This window comes from Rhodnius prolixus, unplaced genomic scaffold (assembly GCF_049639745.1).
Source record: "Rhodnius prolixus isolate KJV_2025 unplaced genomic scaffold, Rpr scaffold_9, whole genome shotgun sequence".
In the NCBI taxonomy this organism is placed as follows: domain Eukaryota; kingdom Metazoa; phylum Arthropoda; class Insecta; order Hemiptera; family Reduviidae; genus Rhodnius; species Rhodnius prolixus.
The window spans coordinates 2,912,386-2,924,892 of NW_027411604.1; the positions used below are offsets into that span (position 1 = coordinate 2,912,386).

Consider the following 12,507-nt stretch of genomic DNA (forward strand, 5'->3'; position numbering starts at 1 on the left):
GAAACAGTACAAATAACTTACTTACCAAAACTGTAGTTAGGTCCTCATAAAAGGGGAAATAAAAAGTGAATTATATTCTTAAAAATAATAACGTATATTCTTAATATTTACAAATTTTTAAAATAGATATTTACGGCGCAGTTTAATGATATCATAATTTATTTGTACAAAAATAAAAATAATTAAACTTCAGAAGAAAATCTATAAAAGCCGGGAGACAGAACAACATCATCGACCCCAAAATCTCCTTTACTGATACTGATCCTCGGGGGAAATCTTTTAATTTTTATTTTAATATCACATCCTAAAAGATTAGGAATTTATAACTGAAACAGAAACACTTTATAATATTAGAAAAAAATACTTTGTAAATGCTACCTAAGTAAATAACTGAATACTTTGCTTAGTTCTGCTTTTCTAAACTTATAATTTCCTGTCGAATTTCATCGTTTTTCAGCCTTCACATGTTTCTTTAAACCGGACAATATCCTACTAAACAATTATTACATTCAAATTGTACACTTAGAATTAAAGAAAACTATCTAAGCCTTCCCTATTTGCTCGTAGATCTTCAAAATTTGCTGATACTGAAGATTGCGTCAACAAAAAGTTTCTTTATACCTTTATTTAAAAAAAGATAATTTATTTGATAAACTCAAGGGTTTTGCAAACATTTATTACAGATTCATGAGTTTACTCGTCAGTAAAATAAATTTACAGTTATTTGTCAGTGTGAGAAAAACAGTGCGAGTTCGGAGACGTTTCAGCGATAAGTTCATTTAACTTTTAACTTTTATTAGGAAAGAATAACAACGCATACAGTATTTCTTACAGGATGCGTTCAAAGTTGGAAGACTGCAGAACCTCCCTTGAAACTATTCGAAACTTACAATACACCATAAAAGATTATGAATGTTGTATCCTTCTCAGACTTACAAATTGTACGATGGGAAATGGAAGAAGATCTTAAGAAAGGATGTCTATTTAGTCCACAATGACCAGAAATTTACGTTCACGAAAATGGACTTCCAAACATTCACATCAGCCAGCCAAGCACCCATATCAACGTTATAATCTACACCGAGCTCATATGTAAATGTTGTTACTCTTGTCTAGAAGCTAGATACGCAACTAAGAACACACAAGCAGTCAAACCAAAGTACCAAGTCTTAATATATCGAAACTCAAGCCGCAAGTTCTGGCCAGGCGGCCATTCCGATAATCGAAACACCGTAACCTTCTAAATTTCAGCAATTAACATGAAGAACATAAAAACCCATCACTTACACTTAAAATGATGTAAAGCAACATACCTTGAAAATTCAAACACATTCAACATATTTATCTTTTAACTTCTGGCCTTGAGATTAGTCTGAATTGAGTTATGCTTTTAACAAAACATCGTAGAGATTGCACTCAAATTGCCGGCTACGGGACAGTTTCACCAATGGATAAACCTGCGTCTAAATCACTCGCATTTAGGTTAACCACTGCTTGTTTCTGTTTTCCCGCGTCCCTTATTTAGGGATCGATTACACTCCGTCTAGGAGTTGATAATTTAGCCCTGATCTCAGACCTTCCCGGGGTCAGCTGAAATTAGGTAACCAGGTACCTCGTTTGTAAACCCCTAGTCTACGTTTCAAGCCCAGAAGGATGAAAACAAAAGATAAGAAATTGAATAAGATTCAATTTTCAAGTTATGTTGCTAAATAATAAGGAAGAAAATCGCAATAATGCTTTAAGAGCACATTAAAAGATCAGAAACATCGTAAAACATTTTCGCCCAGCCAGACTTTTGACGAATGAAAGAAATTGGATGTAAGAATTGAAGATTTTGAGCTGTTATGTTAACACATCATATTAACAGAACTTCTGACATTACAGTGAATACCCGATGATACAGATACTTCACAATCTTCAGATTTCATTCGAGCGTAACCAATTAATCTTAGTGGTCATTCATAACTTAAAATGTCTACAGTACTTATAATCAATAATTCTCGCGTGACTTTATTTGTGAAATGAAATAGAAAACCTTTGCATCGCAGTACTAAACTAATAACTAATACTTCATTGAACCGTATTCATCTGGAAATACAATATATAGTTTGTATTTTCATCAATTATAAAATTGAGTTATGAAAAACAATAAGACAAATTGCAATAACATACAGTTGATTTTGTTTTAACTTACGTAATTTTCTTTTCCATGTCTTCTTTCTCTTGCAAACTCCTTACGATCACGCTTATTTCTAGACTTTCTTCACGATCTGCACAACGTCCTCATCATTCAATACATGATCTTTGCCAACTTTTTGCGGTTGATGTTTTACCGATGAACCCCAAACAAGAGCGCTGAAAAAAAAAAATGCTTTTGAGTAACATAACAGATTAAAAATTTCCTAATCTTATGCATTTATTTTAATAATTAAAGATAAGAGATATGAAATCAGCAAAACATGGGAAACTAATTTTTTTGGCTGCAACATACTGCAGGTAAACTCGACTGTTTCGTACTGCATGTTGTACCCAATAAACTGTACGATATGTGAGCACTATAAGGTCGACTTGGGGCCAGAACTTCCACCTTCGTACAAAAAAAAGGGTCGTTTAAACTTTACTGGATAACCTTTAAGGCGTGGAACTTTGGGGAGTTCTCTATTTAGTTTAGTTTCGCACTCAATCGGGTATGGCATCCGGGCTTATTGTGGGTACTCAAAACTGTTCGTCCTCACACTGACAACTGTAAGTAACCTCATGTCTTACCCTTCTAACCGATACTACTGCATCAGCAACTGGGCCCATTCTTTTCGTAATCTACACTTATGACCTTCCAACACACTCATAAACCTCTTTCTTCACCACTCATTAATATATAACAATCGATACTAAATAATTCGGAAGGGTTCTTCTCAGTGTACAGCTTTTTTTTCTTTTTTAAATGGAATCTGCAAGTATAAATAATGATATTTTTATGAACTTACTATTTAAATTCTTTAGCAATCGTTCTATGCAATTTATTACAAAAATCTTCAACAGATCTTCTCTCTGAATGTAATACAACTGGAGCATTGTAATCCGGGAGTTGTCCTTTTGGCTTAGTATATCTGAAAATTTAAAAAATTGTGAAATATTGCACACCTTAAATTTGTATTATTATTTCACGGAGCTTTTCTTATTTCCTAATTAGAAAAAAAGAAAGAAAAGGCTACAGTTCAAGTTATATTTAAAATCTCTTACATCCTAGTTAATTTCAGATATTCCCACATTCTTTCTAAAAGATCATCAAAATTCCATTTGTGATGTGCCGATATTGGAACACAGTGGGGAATTTTATAAATAATATCTAATTCTTCAATACTAATTTGATCTGAAACACAGCATAGATAAAATTTAAATTTAAAACTTTAAAAATAAGTAAATTAAGTAAATGCAAAACAAAATTAACAGACCTATTTTATTAAGTAGGTATATACATGGGATATAGATTCGATTTCCTTCAATAACATCTATCAAGTCATCACTCGTAGCATCGTACCTTAATGTTATATCAGCGTTGTGAATACGATATTCAGCGAGTATACTTTTAACTGTGTCAAGATCGAGCTCTGTTTGAGGTACCTAATCGATAAAATGTGAATCATAATATTTAAAACAATAAATGAATAAATAAAAATTCTTAGTAGCAGATAACTACATCATACCATAACTTGTAGATTCACTCCGCCTTTATCCTTTTTTCTAAAAACAATATTTGGAGGTTCCTTGTTCAATCGAAGTCCAAAACCTTCAAGTTCATGTTCGATTAGGCGTTTGTGCTGTAGAGGTTTCAGTACATCCAGGACGATGAAAATCAAAGAGCATGTTCGAGCAACCGCTATTACTTGGCGACCTCGACCTTTACCATCTTTTGCTCCTTCAATTATACCCGGTAAATCTAATAACTTGAAAAACAAAAGATGTATTAGATTCTCTATTTTTAAAACTAAAACTATTTCATTAACACTAGTATAGAAAATATATTGCCAAAGTTAATTTCTAAAATAACGGATACAAAGTAATGAGCTCGTCTAATTCAGATCTAACTTATAATTCTTGCAACTGGGAATATATGGCTTATACTTCGAAAAATACGTAATTTACCTAATTTTTTCAGATTTTTCTATTTTTTGGAGGGTTTGGGGAGCTATTTTTGAAAGAATTTACTCGAAAAAATCTATCTGATAGGAACCGAACAAACAAAATTATTTTTCAGCTTCTTAAAAATTAGGTATAACTCTAATTTATGTTGTCCTAGTTCTTAAACGATTTAAAATCCAAGAAAATTTCTAAACCCTACCTGAATTTTTGCTCCTTTATATTTAATACACCCTGGTACCGTTGTTAATGTAGTAAATTCGTAAGCAGCCACTTCAGAATATACACCTGCCAACGTGGTCAAAAGTGTGGATTTCCCAACCGAAGGAAAACCTTAACAACAAAATAATGTTTTCTTATCGTATCAAGTGAAAAATTACTTACGACAAATGATGAAATTAAATCTAGAGAAGTTTTCTAAACGTGCATTTTATAATAAAGGCTTCAGATACAAATCATGCTTTAAATAACTTTATTTTCAGTAAATATTTACCAACAAAGCCAATACGAGCATCACCGGTTTTTGCAACATCAAAACCTTCGCCAGGGCCACCACCGCCGCCTTTTGGTGTAATTAATTCCCTTCTCAACTTGGCTAACCGAGCTTTCAAAAGTCCCAAATGACCGGCTGTGGCTTTGTTCTTCTGGGTTCTAGCCATCTATATAAATAGAAAAATATGTTTAATCCAAAAATTGAATGTAAATAGATGAGCTTCTTAAAACGAATTCTTATAAAATCAAGCAGTTAAAAACGTTCCATACCTCAGCCTCGATGGCTGCAATTTTCTCGACGATCGTGGCCATTTTTTAAAGCAAATAAAGGCTTTCACGTGAATAAACAATATGAAACTACTTGGAAAACAAAGATTAAAGAACAATAATTACGAAAATTACAAAGCTATTTATATTAGCCAAACCATGAAGCATGGCTTAACCTCAACAAGAATTCAGTACATGGCACTTGTAAAAAGGTGTCCTCTCGACCTAGTCAAAAACAGATGCACTCCACTCGGCCAACCAAGCAACTACTGTTGTACTATTACATAAATAGAATGTGTATGTTATGAATTGGTGGTGATGGGCTATTTGAATGGACTAGAACGAATCCAATGGTAGAACGATTTGTTTCAAATCCCATAAACTTTTGTCAACTTGCATTAAGCATTAAGCTTAGCTTTCACCTGAAATTATTTCATATAATTTAAATATTTGCCTTTTATATTTTATTATTATTATTAATGCAATTGTATATTGTGTACTGCGTAATGGCTAAAACCCACATTATTAAAGAATAAAAGAAAAGTAAATACAATCAATGACATTTTAAATTGCAGGGATATATGTAAATATGTGGACAATTCCGACTTAGAAAAGTATCAAAATCTGCAGTTAAGAGCGCTCTTTTGGCAAGAATGGTAACTACTAAGTAATGATTAGTTTTCAGTTCTCCCGCTAGATCGCATTGGTATGTCTAACTCACTAAGCATGAACGTTTGCTATTAACTGAATATAAAATGTATCATTTATTTAGGAAGGTAAATAAGCTGTTACACAGAGTTCCAGTCTTAAAAATGTTATACAATAGATACCAAGTGTACTAGAATGACTAGTAAATTAATAAGAACTTACAGTATCAAACGTTTTATAAAACAATTTGAATTATGTTTAAAATCTCCTTTTGCTAATTACTGTACAAGTCATAAGAGTTTAGTGCCAGTTTCAAAGAAAACCAATCTTCAAAGTGAAAAAGAAGACGATCCTTTAGCGGTTTGTGAGGAAGATGTTTCACACTATGCATCAAACCTTCTACCAACATTCAATATTGCTGCTTATGCTAATAAATCTCACACGATTCAACAGTTAGTAAAACTAGGTGTAAATTTACATAAAATTGAAAAGAAAGGTTTAGCTGAATTTATTCTAAGATTGGATTTTGAAAGAGATGTAAAAAAGTATATACAGTAAGTGAAATTCAAATATCTTTTTCCTTTTACCAAGGATTTTAAATATTAGTTACAAAATGATTGGTTCCTTAACAGATTTTTGCATGATGTCGGCGTACCACCAGTCGAATATGGACATTTCTTTACGGTTAATCCACATATTTTGAAAGAAGATTTAGATGATCTAGTTGTGAGGTTAAATTATTTAGAATCTAAAAAGTTTCTTTCAAGTGATATCGTGAGAATCCTTTCTAAAAATCCAAAATGGATTTCTTACAGGTACTTTGCTTTTTACTAATGTAACGCAACTAATTTGATTAACACTTATATTTTAGAGAATATTATGGTTTATTTTCTAGCACTAAAGATATTGATCATAGACTTGGATTTTTTCAAAATCAATTCTCATTGTCCGGCGATGAAGTACGTCATGTTGCTATTAAGATGCCAAAATTGATCACCTATAGCTTACAACATGTTGAGGTAAGTATGTTATGTAGGTTCTTGACCGTATGTTAAAAAACAGAAGTATAAATCATACAAAAGAACCAATTTTGGCCCAAAATTTGAAAGTAAGCATCCTAAGTCTATAAACCTAAAGGAAATGAAAGAAGAGAGCAGTATTTGTTGAGAAATCTACAGGGCTTGTCAATATCGGCTTATAAGAGAATCTGGTACCTGATTTATCACGAAATTGGTCAACACAGTAAGGAATTCGTGATGTTTTGTAACACGTTTCACATCTTTAAGCATTTTATTAAAACCTATCAACTTAGTGAAAGTACAGTTGACTTCTTGTATATTTTTTCCTATTTTATTTTATTTACTTCGATTTTTTCCGCACTTACTGCACTTAAGGCAATCGATTTAAAGGTCCGCACTTTTTTCAGTAGTTAGTGTAACCTAGGTTCCATATATTAGGAAGCTATGAGGTTGTTTTGAGGTATCACATTCGTTCTGAACAAAAGTGAAATTTTCTAAAGTGTCTTTTAAGATGCTGTTTTTATTATTATTATTATTGTTCTTGATCATAGATGCAATACATCGCAACTTTCGTTACCAAGATAAAATTAATTAATTGAAGGTAAAACTTGAAAAATGTGTTGTTAATGAAAATACTTTATCGATCTTTTAGATTTCTTTGATCAAATATGCGGTAATGAGTACTTTATAATACTTTAAACTATGCGATTAAATTCTATTTTTTCTGTCTCTCTAGGAAATTAAATTTACCGTTAAAGAAGAAATGGGTTTTTCAAAAGTTGAATCAAAACAGCTACTGCTTCAGAAACCTAAAATTTTTACGTTGAGTAAGTATCTCCTTTCTTATTTTTCTTTTTTGTTTTACTTATGAGTAGATATTGTTTTAGTTTCGGGATTTTAAATTTAGAGTTTTCATCGGATATAACCGTTTTGAGAGGTCCCTGAGTTCGAAAAAAAGTGGTTTTTACAAATATTTCTTTCTTGGTGCGTCTCAGTGATTTCAAATTTAGCTTATTTAGCTTAGGTGCCAAACAGAGTACGCCACTATAAGAATTAACTTGTTTTTTTCTGTAAGGAAGAGGATGGCTAGATTCATTCTAAAGTGGTAAGACTTAAATATGATTTAAACCTTCGGAGTTTGAAGAAAGATTGTGAGTTACAACATTGAGAATTTTAATAAGAGTAAGTCGAGCTAGGGTTCATACCAGACTTTTTGTTACAAATGTTGTAAATTTATCTATTCTATTCTTGTTAATTTTACAGATAGACTTGCTGTGCAACAACGTTTAGATTTCATATTGAACACTATGAAAATTCCACATGAACAAATCGTAACACAATCGTCTGCCGTAGTAGCAAGATTGGAGAAATTGAGACATAGGCATGATTTTCTAGTTTTGTTAAAGAAAAATCAGTAAGTTAATAATTTAATTGAAAACAATTCAAGTTAGAATAAGATTTGCCAACAAGAAACAAGTCGATTTATTCCATAATTGTAAAAGTTGTGGATAGACGGTGTTTAACCATAATCATTTTATTGTTTTATGTATTTTGGGGGGATTTTTAATCCCTATATCCTCCCTTGGTAACCCCCACTGGTCGACTCGCTCATTTTTTTCATAAGTAATATTGTGGATGTATCAGTTTCTTGTAGATTGGGTCAGCTTTCTGCAACAAAATTATTGAAGTAACATATACTTTCGCTTGTTGCAGTCATGCAAGTGGCACAAAACGTTTGTGGAAAGACTGGTTTTCCCCATTTCCTTAGAAGGCATTTTACCTGAACCTTGTCTATCCAATCTGGCAAAGAAAATTCTTACATTTTTTAAACCAAAGTTAAGCAGATCTTTTATTTAACATATCTTTTCCATCAGTTTTACACATTTCCCTGTTTACTTCGTGTACAGAACATCTCTGTTTTCTAATAATCACTAAAATTTCGTTAACCACTACCATTGAAAACAAAATGAAAGTTTTACCAGACTGAGAAATCCTAATTTGAAATAAACACAGCCCACAGGTTATTAGCGATAATAAGGTTTGAAAAAATATGACAATTTTGTTTCCTCATTACATTTTTAATCTATTTTTTTGTGTGCACCCAGTGTCCTTACTAATAATGTATTATTTTTTTTTAATTTCCAGATATGACTGTCACCTGCCTGGTTACATCTCTTTAAAAAGGCTTGTTGAAGGTACAGATTCAGAATTTTGTGAAAAAGTTGCTGGTACATCAGTGCAAATTTATAATACTTACTTAAAATCATTGTGAGGTACAATTTTAGTGCTTTTAAGCTCTGATTTTTTGAGACAGTGTCTTCACAAAACTTTCAAAGAGCTCTTTATAATGTCGTGGAGCCGACCAAAGCTTTACTATTTCTGAAATAACTTTCTCCGTGGTATTCAAATCTTTTTACCAAATCCTCTTTAGTTGGTCTCTTTTTCAAAGGCTCTGGTTGTTCTTGTTTTGTTTCTATGCTTTTGCCATATTACTTATTTGCATTCACGGCTTAAAGTTCAACCTATGAACGGATACGTTGCTACTGGAATCGAATATATGAAAATTACCACTTCATATTTTTTTCTTATCATATTTATGTTAAATCATTTTCTCCACAACTCTACTTCATAGCTCTCCATTAATTGTCATCTTTATAGCTTACCTTTGTCACTTAAATTGTTAAAAACTTTATTGCCTGCTATGCCAATCCTTTAGTTTTATCGACCCACCTGTTTATTAACCCACCTGTTTTGTCAGTAAGTCTTTCAGCATTAGATTTACTTTATTCTAAATCGTTTTTGTCTGGCTAGTTCTAAAGTTTTAGACAAATTTATAGCAGTTACTTTCAAAATTAATCAGTAGGCTTCATAGATTTGCTGATCAAGGAACTTCCTTGCCTTTTTTTTTACCCCTTCCTCTCTTTTCCTAGGTTCCCAAAAAATCTTGAAGACGTCCCAAGTCTCTTGGACACCTAGACAAAAAGGTAATGAAGAAAAACACTTGATTTATGATCAGTTTTAGCTACCTGTTGGCTCAGATGTGATGATTTCCATCTGCCTGGTTGCATCTCCTTTAAAAAGACTTGTTGAAGTTATGGATTCAGAATTTTGTGAAAATGTTAAGGGAAGATCATTGCAAATTTGTAATACTTGAAATTATTGTGAGATACAGTTCTAGTGCAGTCGAACTCTGATTTGAAGACCATCAGATTTTAAGGAAATTGGTACAAAGTGAGACAATAATAATTGCCAACTATATCTGTATTTTGTATTTGTTATTTTTTGTTTTAATAAATAAATAGGAAAAGACCCTACCATCCTTTCTTATTCCTACAGATTACTTATTTTAATTGCAGTGCACATTCCTTTCGACTTAATTTAGAAGTGTATATTCATTGGCTTGATGTGTATTTACATGATTTCGATTCTGTCCTTGTTATAACATTTATATTTGGTGGAATTTCAAAAGGAGCTTAATTAAATTATTAATCTTGAGATAAAGTTCAAGACCCCCACCGAAAATACGGATATTAACAGATGTAAACTTAGACGACGTTATTGTGAAGCGTGATTGGATTGGTGGAAGTGCTTTATAGAATTAAACATACTGTTTTTAACGTTAACGATAATAAATATCTTCAGTCAATTAAAAGAATCGAAACTTTTTCAGGTTTATCGTATCCACAAACATTAGCTTTTTATCCCATTTACACATACATATTTTACATATTCGTGCACGACGACCAGAAAGAAAAGAATGAAACTCTTGTTAGTACGTAAGGAGTTGTCTAGACTTAGCAAAACTCTTAACGTATCTCTGAGAAGCGATAACTTAATTGTAGAGGGTCATCTTTTCACATGGTGTCAAATGATTGGTCTGTGCTATAAAAATCAGGATGGTCTTCAAAGATTACGTGAAATTACTGGCCTGGATCTTAGCGGTTTTATTTCTGCTGTAACTAAGAATAGCCTTCCTAGGGATTACTTCAGGCAACAACCTACCACCACTGCACTTGATCCTCCACCGGATCATTATCCTCATAACATTTATAATCCACCGGATTATTCCGATTGTGCGATCATCCTGAGATAGGTCTACATGTTGGAATTCTTCAACAAACTTCAAATCTACTTTTAGTAATTACAGTAATATTATCTTATAATGTTGCAGGCTTAAAAGGTAAAGTAGCCGACTCTTATTTTATGAATTCTCCCACCAGTCATCACGTATTTTGTTTATTTAAATCTTATCTTTTAAAGGATAGTTTCAGTTACTTTTCACAATCTTTCAAAAATTATAAATTAATGGGGATACCTGCAATTAAATCATTTAAATCTAGGCGTGCTAATGGGGGGATGTATACGTTCTAATATCTTAGAAAAAGGTTTTGTAAGAGTCAATAAAAGAGTGGTAATATCTTTCAGTAAGCAAAATTTTGATATGTTAATAGTTTTAGTACATTTAAATCCTTCGAAATGGCAAGATGATTTCTTCTGTTTATCTAATTTTTTATCTGGAATATCGAATACAAATGTAATTCTTCTAGGTAACTTTAATGTGATTATTTCTGATTCGCAATCTCTGCCTGAAGGCCTAGGACTGTAGACTAAAGCACCTCAATTACTTTTATATATGGTATATATGTATGTTTAGTTTATTTTTCCAGAGAAGAATTGGTAACCTTTTTGAACAACTTACTTTTTATTCTTGTTCTCAGAGTATCTTTTATTTTTCATTTTGTAATTGTTTACTGTTTGTTTGTTTTGTTTTCTCTCTCTCGTTCTTTCTCCGTTCTTATTAATGTATCAATAATATTGACATAAATATCTTTGTCATTCATTTATCTGAATTTATTAATTTTTTGTTTTCTATAAGCAGCAACTCCAGCAGACGGCATTTGCCATGCTGTATACCTTTTGTTCTTGTTACATTTGTAAAATTGTATTTAGTTAAATAAAGGTCATAATAATAATATTCGTGCACGATAAAAAACAATACTCTCGTCAGTACATGGAGTGCATCTGAAAGTAGTCAAAATAAATCTTTTGAGATGCATGGAGATTTTGGTTAATAGCCAAATTCTCTACAAATTTGTCCCAAGTGTTTTTTATTTCATGACAAGTGTATTTATCTTTAGCGTTTACTAATAATAGTAATCATTAATTCGTCATTAGATAACAACTAAACAACAACAGAAATATAAATGTAACTTTAAATTTCAGGTTATATCCATTAGTGTTATGTTTCGTTTCTATAATTTGAATCAGTTTTGAATTTTTCCCTAATATCAAGATATTCATATACAGACAAGTGGTGAAAGAACCTCCAAAAATCTTATTCCTTGCGTAATAATGAAAATAATTCACGCTGCTCCAAAACAACAACCACCAGAAACAGAACAAAATCGTCGATTAACTGTTGGGCTTTCAAATTTGGTTACTTACTGATTGATAATAGCAATTCACTTATTTGTATTTTATCTTTTATAATAATTTGATAATACAGATGGATCTGTAAACCAAACTTAAAACTCAGTTTAATTTTTTGTTTTCTCTAAAAACTCAATAGATGGCGTGGGATGTATTATTTTGTAACCTAGGACTCATATTGTCAAAAATTTTTTTTTGTTTCACCGTTGCAGAATTTGACGCAAGAATTTTAGAAAAGAGTAGCTTTTAGTTATTGAACAATTCATCATTTAAACTTAGTTATTTGCCTGAAATTCGTAGTAATGACTAGTAAGTGAAATGATTCGTAGTAAGTGTAATGGGGGGTTCCACTTTTCGCAAGTAATCAATTTTAACTCAAGTTATTATTATTTAGATTGAATCTGATATATCTTGAAAACTTTGATTAGTTACAGCTTCATAATTAAAACAAAAAAGTAACACTTTTATAATGTGTTTTTTTTTAATTTCGTGAAATCCGCTGCAATATCAAATA

General features: G+C 31.7%; 2 protein-coding genes across 5 annotated transcripts in view; one reads left to right on the forward strand and one right to left on the reverse strand.

Annotated features, from left to right (window-relative positions):
- Positions 1 to 70: 70 nt before the first annotated feature.
- On the reverse strand, positions 71 to 5,183 carry 128up (GTP-binding protein 128up). 3 transcript variants are annotated; one of them, XR_012458384.1, is made up of 9 exons: positions 4,900 to 5,183; positions 4,631 to 4,796; positions 4,340 to 4,470; positions 3,705 to 3,944; positions 3,453 to 3,621; positions 3,241 to 3,370; positions 2,985 to 3,107; positions 2,195 to 2,355; positions 71 to 326 (listed from the first exon to the last, which is right to left on the reverse strand). XR_012458384.1 is itself a non-coding variant. In XM_074127888.1 (8 exons), exons 1-8 carry the CDS (start codon positions 4,939 to 4,941, stop codon positions 2,253 to 2,255), a joined length of 1,104 nt encoding a protein of 367 aa, XP_073983989.1. In that variant the 5' UTR covers positions 4,942 to 5,183; the 3' UTR covers positions 71 to 2,252. The 3 variants fall into 3 exon arrangements, 1 of the variants encoding a protein (XP_073983989.1); XR_012458385.1 differs by having other exon boundaries at positions 71 to 340; XM_074127888.1 differs by having other exon boundaries at positions 71 to 2,355.
- A 439-nt stretch (positions 5,184 to 5,622) lies between these two features.
- The window catches only part of mTerf3 (mitochondrial transcription termination factor 3), a 91,168-nt gene continuing 84,283 nt past the window's right edge, over positions 5,623 to 12,507 (forward strand). The window contains exons 1-7 of one of the 2 annotated variants that reach the window (XM_074127889.1): positions 5,623 to 6,098; positions 6,177 to 6,359; positions 6,440 to 6,563; positions 7,300 to 7,390; positions 7,827 to 7,977; positions 8,709 to 8,758; positions 9,494 to 9,872. In XM_074127889.1, the coding sequence (XP_073983990.1) occupies positions 5,740 to 6,098; positions 6,177 to 6,359; positions 6,440 to 6,563; positions 7,300 to 7,390; positions 7,827 to 7,977; positions 8,709 to 8,758; positions 9,494 to 9,585 (1,050 nt within the window). In that variant the 5' untranslated portion in view covers positions 5,623 to 5,739 and the 3' untranslated portion in view covers positions 9,586 to 9,872. Of the gene's footprint in view, positions 6,099 to 6,176; positions 6,360 to 6,439; positions 6,564 to 7,299; positions 7,391 to 7,826; positions 7,978 to 8,708; positions 8,759 to 9,493; positions 9,873 to 12,507 lie in introns of those variants that run through there. The other variant, XM_074127890.1, reaches the window with a different exon arrangement.